This window comes from Olea europaea, chromosome 12 (genome assembly GCF_002742605.1).
Source record: "Olea europaea var. sylvestris chromosome 12, O_europaea_v1, whole genome shotgun sequence".
Lineage (NCBI taxonomy): Eukaryota > Viridiplantae > Streptophyta > Magnoliopsida > Lamiales > Oleaceae > Olea > Olea europaea.
Genome location: NC_036248.1, coordinates 21,378,797 through 21,386,805, shown reverse-complemented (window position 1 = coordinate 21,386,805; position 8,009 = coordinate 21,378,797). Strand labels below are relative to the sequence as shown.

Sequence of the window (8,009 nt, the reverse complement as noted above, 5' to 3'; positions counted from 1 at the left end):
TTAGTCCCCGTTTGATTCCCATTCTTTTCGAATTTTAATGATTGAAATAGTATTTTTTTGAAAAATATATGGTTGAAAAAGAATGAAAAATTTTCGATGTAAAAATTTTCGATGTGCATATAATATTAATTTATGAAATATTATGTGATTGAAAATAAGAGAGAAAAAGAATGAGAAAGGGAATGAGGACCAAACGAGGGGTTTAATGTGATTTGAATAGTTTAAAAAGTAAATTATTAAAATATGTGATTCGTTAAATGCAATCATTCTACATTAAGAATAGATAATGAGTTTGAGCCAAACCCACTATAAGCTCCTGTTTGGCCTCTATTAAATTTCATTTCAGTACATATTATTTTACTTTCTCCTATTTTCAACCACACAGTTTTCCATAAAATAATATTACACGTAAACAGAATTTTTTCCCTTCTTTTTTCATCTACTCATTTTTCAAAAAAAATATTATCCCTTCCATTTTCATTTTCAAAAATTGGGTGCCAAACGGGGGATAAGTTAAAATAAATAGCTTCTTGGAGTTCATTTTTAAGTAATGACTCTTTCAAATATTGAGTATTTTGTACATAGATAGTTTCTTGAAAATGTCCAAAACTTGGCCCACAAACAAGTGAACCAGAGGGCATTAACCTATGCGCCACCTCGACCCCTGAATTGATGGTGGCGGGCCCCATGTGATTCAAGATCAACGGCCAAAGTGTTGCCACCTCGGCCTTGAAGCCAAACCCGGGATTTAATCCCAGGTTGTGTAGCAGAATTGTTCAAATAGTTGACATTAGAAGAATTTTGAATGCAACACATCGGCCTAGAGCCAAACCCGTGATTTAATCCCTGGTTGTGTAGCAGAATTGTACAAATAGTTAACATTAGTGGATTCTGAATGTTCACAGAATGATGCTGTACATTGCATGCCAGCATTTTACAGAAAAAAAAAAAAAGGAAAAAACAAGCTACAGATTCGCACAATATACGTTTCATATTGATACTTAGTCAAGTTGTTCTACTACGTACAGCTCGAGTTTTCAAGTTCAAAATATGCCTCATTCTGATACTACTTCTACAGTTCTACTACTTACATGATACTGCTCGAGTTTTCGGGTTCAGTAGACCGGAGTCTCATCGCTTCAATATACATCTCTTATTGAGGTTTCTACTATATATACCACTCGAGTTTTCACTTCAGTGGATGGGAGTCACATATCTTCTTACACATAGGATCGAATCACTACTATGATAAAATGCATAAAATCTTCGCATAAACTTGATACGGCCAAATTACCTTACCCCAAATCAATCACATGATCCAAAAGAGAATCAATGTCTGGAGTTAAAACGGCACGCTTGCTGAATTCGCCCAGCTCACAACAATGTTGATCAACGGTGTTGACAGCAACAACATTTTGAGCAAAAGTACAATCAGAACCCGGAGAAACCTGAACATCATTACAATCTGCCATTAATATCAGAACACATGGAATATATGACTAGTTTGAACCCACTAATTAACTTTTCTTCGTAGAAAATCTTCAAACAATTAATTCTCGGAGCACAAGTGAAATGGCAATTCTTGTAGAGAAATATAGAATTCATAACACGAAAAATGCAAGGTAAATATGACTCACATCATATAGAACATCTCCCATCTTCAACTTAACCGCGCCACTTCTGTACACCAACATTTTGCCCATATATCCCTCTGGCAACTCTTCCAAACTACATCCTTTTCTTGAACCATATGAACTCCCGGGGTACGTCGAGCTCCCCATAATCTCTTTTCCCTTCATACCAGTAGAATTCCCTGCAACCCCAGGGACATTGCCAGCTGTCACGTTCTGATTGGTCTCTGAAATCGTGGAAGATTTTAAGTGATCAGCTGTTTCTCTCCTACTTACAGTATCAGGCCGCTTGGCGAAGGGAAGATTAGGAGGAAACTGAAGAAAAAGCATCTGTGATTGATCGGCTTTCTCCTGTTGATCAAAGGGCACTAAGCTGTAATCGAAGACTAACCAATCAAATGCCCATGAGTGTATATTACATGTTACTATATTAAATATTGAAAACTAGATTACCAACCAGCAAGCCAAGATCTGAAGCAGAAGTAGTAGCATTCTCATCATACTCCAATTTTGCTGCAGCTTTTCCAAATTCTGCTTCATCATGAATTTCTGCATTGAGAAGAAAAGAAAGGAAGTCAGTTTTCACGACATTGTATGAAAAAACAAAATGGCAAAATTACAATTGTAGACGCCTTGGGTGTTTGGAAGTCAAAGGGTTCAATGATGAAGTAATGGTTTGAAATTAACAATTCTACTACCTTGATAGAAGATTACATGTCTTAGAAGCAACACTCAATTATTTTTATCAGATACTTAAAGCTATTTTGTTCAGATTCTTTATTCTCAATCAGACACCTTGCAGTGTTTGCATGACATCGATATTATTTTGTGCTATTTAAAACTTCATGGCATCACCAATTCTTTCTGCCAGAACAAAATTTTCTTTCATGTTCTATTTTTAACAAATAAAGCCCCTATTTGGCCCCGATTTTTTAAAACTCAATTTTCCTCGAACTCATATTCAACCACGCATTTTTCAAAACGAGTAATTTTTATTAACTTTTCAACCATAGCTCTTATTTTTAGCCAGACCAAACTGGGGCAAAAAGCACAGGTCATGCCAAGAATGAACTTTCTGCATCATTTATAAGAGATAGATATTGGAAAGCTTTCCATTCCGGGAATACCTGGATCTCCTGAATAAGGCCGCCTCAAAGGAAGAGTAATGGGATAATAACTATGATCGTAATCCTGCATAAAGCGTCACAAAATACAATAGTCAGTCACGTGTGTATTTCCTTGGGGTTGTAGATACGTGGACAAATGTCCCACATCAGCTGGCCAAGCAAATTATTTTTGTGTTTATAAGAAAACTGGTTATCCCAACAGGTTAACCTTTGGAACCAACCAGGGTTCGGGTTTGAGGGAATGTATTGAAATATATATTACCCAAGGCTCTCTGTATTCTCCTTTTTTCTTCGAAATTGAACTGCTGGTCGAATCTGTAAAATCTTCACAAATTTCTGCATCCGTCAGCTGCATATTGTTTGGGATCTCCGTGCCATCAGAAGCCAAATCTCTCAATCCTGTAACATTGCCTTGATCATCCTTCCTTTCCCTCTGCTTGCCAAAAGACCTTATGGAATTTGATGCAACTCCATGTGAAAATGCAACTTGCACTGAAGCTGTTGTATTCAAATCAAAGTAATTATTAAGTTATTAAAATTTCATAAGCAAGAGAACCAAATACAATTAAAAGTAATTGCTTTACTTTTTTAAGATCAATCAAACATGCACTTCGCCAAAGTTACGTTTCGAATTATTTAGATAGATAGATTGCATTTTGTATCTCAATTCATGTTTGTAAAGGGCATGTTATCAAAACACGACTTGAAATACAAATACAAGACTTCATAAAAATAACTCAAAATTATGGCTTATACTTAATTAAGACTTGAGGTTCCATTTTAAAAGATCAACTTAGTAAGAGGGGTACTAAAAACCCATATATGATGGTTTATATTTCAGTATTTAATCGATGCGTGATTTATCCCTTAATACATCAAAATGAATTAATCATGTAATGGAAGTTTAGTGCAAATGGAACTTACACTTCTTTTCGGCTCTGGGTCGCCGTCTTGTCAAGTGCTCCTATGTATATATGAAAACGAAATACAATGAAAAAATTATTAGATACCACAACTCCATGAGAAAATAAATAAAGTATACAGTTACAACAAAAATCAACTTCTTATAATGCATTAAAGAACATAATTTCCAATAAAATTTGAAAAGTAACTATCATTAGTACTTATTTCACAACAAAGGGCTTCTTTAATGATCGTGTAAAATTGAGTATAAATTGGTATCTCCAAAATCTTTTACATCTCGATAAATCTAATTTCAAATTTTGCTCCAATGAAAAAATCTAAATTCTGTCCAAAAGTGCAATTTGAATTTCTTTTGCATCTCTACATTAGAGAGGCGTCCAACCTTTTTGAGGACCTAAATATAATTTAAATCTATTTTACACTATTACTGAAGATGTACCACAAGTAGCAAGTCAAATAGCACACAAATATTTAGCTCCTGTTTGTCATCCTTTAAAAATTTAAATCGTTTGCTACAGTATCATTCTCCGTCATACATTCACATAATAAAACATTTAACACATAAACTTATAAAGTTTCCTTACTTTTTTAATTACACATTCTCCAAAAAAATACTATTTAATAATTTATTATTTTCAAATAAATTCTATCAAACGGACCTTAACTACACTTAGAAACGTGTGAAAATTATTTTGAAATTTACCCAACATGATTTTTAAATCTATTTTGTACAATAAAAATAGCTTTTAAAAATTAAGGAAAGTCACTATTGAACTAGAACTTCATTTCCCTCATTGGTGTCCACGTCGAAAATCCAAACCAACAATATATAGAAATAGATAAAGAGATTACGTTCACCCGGCGTAGGAGAGCTTTATCTTCGCGGCTATCACTTCCGTCATCAACTTCTTCTCTGCAATTTTAAACCGTAATTAATTACATAATTTTGACTCAAAGCATCATAAAATTTAGCGAAAAAAATGTTTATTGTACATCTTCGGTTCGATCTGTCTAGCTGGTTTGCGAGGAGGTCCTTTAGGAGCAAATTTAACCTGGAATAATATCGAAAAGTAAGGGCTCAGCTTAACGATATAAAAAAAATGTTTGACGGAAAATTAAAGCGAAATTTTAGGGGAGAAAGTTGAAGATGATGTCCAGACCTTTCTCGGACTTGAAGACGGTGGATCTAGATCCATAGAATGAATGAACGAAAATTGTAGAAGAGGTTTTCTGCAAAATCAAGGGTTAGGGTTTTCTGCTGAAGAAGACGAAGACGAAACGAAAATAGAAGTAAAAGAAAATGGAGATGGATAGGAATCGAACTGCCAACCCCAAAGAGAATACTTCTGAAACTTAACCACTATTGCAAACGCTGCTTTATGTTGGCGGTTCGAGTTTTATATACTTGACTTAGACGAGTTTTCACAATACTCAAATTCTCATTGAACTTTAAATTTTTTTTTTTAAAAATAATTACTGTAGTATTTTTTACCCGTCGTTCATCTTCTTTTGTTTGAAAATTAACTATTCCAATAACGTGATAAAAAAATCAATAATATTTTGACCGGTCCGATATGAGACGACGTTAAACGTACAATGATTATTGAAACAACTTTGAAGAACAATGACTTTTGGGAAAACTTTTAGAGTGATTTTGGAAAACAACTTATTAGTATAGTGACTATTGAAAAATAACATAAAGTATTGTGATTATTGAGATTTTTTTTTTTCCACATTTAACCCTCGGGCTTGAAAGAGACTTGTTATTTCAACATATTTGACTGTAACAAATGTCATACTTGTGTGCCCCCATTTTTTTTTTTTTTTTAAAAAATTTTTTTTTTTTTGCCCCCCTTTTTTTTTTTTTTTTCAAGAAAATAGATCTTTTTTTTTTTTTTTTTTTGGTTTAAAAAGCTCTTATAGCCAAGAAAAACACTTAGGGATATAATTTGTTTTCATTGCACCAAAAAAAAAAAAAATACCTAGAAAACCAAGAAAATGTAGAAAACCAAGATAGAGAATTCTATGGAATTGTTAGGCTATCAAACATGACAAAAAGTGGCAGTTGGAAAACGAATTTCATTTTCCATGAAATTTGGGTGCTTATCAAACAGGTCCTTTTTGTGTATTTGATATGTTTTATTTTTCATGGAATTCTATTTTCTTAGTTGTATTGGGAATTCGTATTTTCTTGGTATTGGTGGGAATTGGTTTTCCAACCTACCGTTCACCTCTTTTTCTTTTTTGGCAATGGAAACAAATTCTCTTTAAGGTCAAATGAACATCAAAATATATATGATTTTCTTGATTTTTTTTATTTTTTTATTTTTTGCAATAGAAACAAATTCTATCACCAATACCAATAAATTTGATTCCTTTAATTAACAATTTTCATGTAAAATAAAGCCAAACGAACCCCAAAAAATATTTTTATTTCAACATTTTCCACGTAAAAAATTGTATCAATCAAATACAAAAATTAACAATTCCAAGGAAAACAATTTCAATGCAATTCAATTCCCTGGAATTCATTTTCTTTTCATCCAAATTCCATATTTGCAATCAAACGGACCCTAAGGCCATGACTGATAGGACAGGAATTCCATGGAATTTGGAAAATATTTGAACATTTTCTACCTTTTTGATGTTTGATACCACAAAATTTTCCATGGAATTCATTTTCTTGGTTTGGATGCCAACCTAGACATTTTCCTAGTTTTTTGATGAAACTACTGCAGCAGTTTTTTTATTATTATTATTATTTTGGTTGCAATGGAAATAAATTTTAAGAATTATTATAAAAAAAAAATTTCCCTTTAATTAACAATTTTCATGTAAAATAAAGGTAAACGAACACTAAAAAATAGATGATTTTCTTAAATTTCTTGATTTCTTTTTTTTTTTTTTTTGGCAATAGAAACAAATTTCATTCCCAATACTAGTAAAATCTATCACTTTAATTGACAATTTTCATATAAAATAAAGTCAAATGAACAGTAAAAAACACTTTTATTTCAACATTTTTTACGTGAAAAATTATATCAATCAAACACAATAATTTACATTTCACAGGAAAATAATTTCTAAGCAATTCAATTTCCTGAAATTCATTTTCAATTCAATTCAATTTTATTTTTGCAATCAAACGGACCCTAATTGTAAAAAAAATATTTTCCTTTAATTGACAATTTTCATGTAAAACAAAAGCCAAACGAACACAAAAAAATAGATGATTTTTTTAACTTTCTTTTGGCAATGAAAACAAATTGTATCCCCAATGCCAGTAAATTATTATATCCCTTTAATTGACAATTTTCATATAAAACAAAATCAAACAAATACCAAAAAATACTTTTATTTCAACACATTAATTGACAATTCACCGGAAAATAATTTCTAGACAATTCAATTAATTGGAATTCGTTTTCTTTCCATCCAAATTCTATCTTTACAAATAAACAGACCCTTAAATTGGAAAAAATTGAAATTCGAATTCCATTTTCCATGGAATTCGAACCAATCAAACAGGCTATTAGGGATAGAATTTGTTTTCATTGCCCAAAAAAAATTTTAAAAAAAAAAAGTCAACAATACCTATAAAACCAAGAAAATGTAGCAAACCAAGAAAACCAAGATAGAAAATTCCATGGAATTGTTAGGCTATCAAACATGACAAAAAGTGGAAGTGGAAAAACGAATTCCATTTTCCATGGAATTTGGGTGCCTATCAAACACAGAAAATTATTCAAATGTGTATAAAAAATGTGTATAAAAGCAATTTTTTAGACTCGAAAATAGCTTTTTTGCTTTTCAAAACACCTGCCAACTGGATCTTAAGTTAATAATGAGTTTCACATCAAATTAATACATCTTTTAACTGGAATATTTTAACTTCACTTCTTATGAAGTTGATAAATAAACTATTCATATATATTCCTTCAAATTCTCATAACAACCTTTCTAATTTTCATATTTGTTGGACAAGGTCACATCTAGTCTATCTTAATGGGGTTGAGCTATTTAGACATATACACATTTGATTTATTCTACATATATAAAAGAGCGAAAGAAATGCCGAGACATGTGTTGCAAATATGTGTCGTCCTCCACCAATTTCCCTTTTTCTAAAACGATGTAGTGTATGGGGCCCATTGGAGGGAAAGGTGAGGCAGTCTCTTACCCATTTGTCCGGTTTGTCCATTCTCTCACTTAACTTGCCACCCCAACACTCCTTTTTTTTCTTGTTCTTCTTTTCTTTCTCGATAAATTCGAATCTGCCAAAGTTGGGACTAGGTAAATTCTTGTGTTGTCAAATCTTCAAAAGAAA

The 8,009-nt window shown here is 32.0% G+C and overlaps 1 protein-coding gene across 2 annotated transcripts; it reads right to left on the bottom strand.

The window, feature by feature from the left end:
- Positions 1-970: 970 nt before the first annotated feature.
- Positions 971-5,013, bottom strand: LOC111406058 (DNA-directed RNA polymerase III subunit rpc4-like). Of its 2 annotated transcripts, XR_002704921.1 has the most exons (10): positions 4,843-5,013; positions 4,676-4,734; positions 4,535-4,595; positions 3,683-3,722; positions 3,021-3,256; positions 2,759-2,822; positions 2,089-2,180; positions 1,638-1,982; positions 1,186-1,448; positions 971-1,143 (listed from the first exon to the last, which is right to left on the bottom strand). XR_002704921.1 is itself a non-coding variant. In XM_023035248.1 (9 exons), the coding sequence occupies exons 1-9, from the start codon at positions 4,876-4,878 to the stop codon at positions 1,296-1,298; spliced, it is 1,086 nt and encodes a 361-aa protein (XP_022891016.1). In that variant the 5' UTR covers positions 4,879-5,013; the 3' UTR covers positions 971-1,295. The 2 variants fall into 2 exon arrangements, 1 of the variants encoding a protein (XP_022891016.1); XM_023035248.1 differs by having other exon boundaries at positions 971-1,448.
- Between the last annotated feature and the right edge of the window lie 2,996 nt (positions 5,014-8,009).

Excerpts from the sequence above, each read along its gene's own strand:
- LOC111406058 (XM_023035248.1), bottom strand. The coding sequence starts at position 4,878 with ATGGATCTAGATCCACCGTCTTCAAGTCCGAGAAAG. Across the intron at positions 3,257-3,682 it reads ACCCAGAGCCGAAAAGAAGT|CTTCAGTGCAAGTTGCATTT; the intron begins GTAAGTTCCATT and ends TGAATACAACAG. Across the intron at positions 2,181-2,758 it reads GCCTTATTCAGGAGATCCAG|AAATTCATGATGAAGCAGAA; the intron begins GTATTCCCGGAA and ends TTCTCAATGCAG.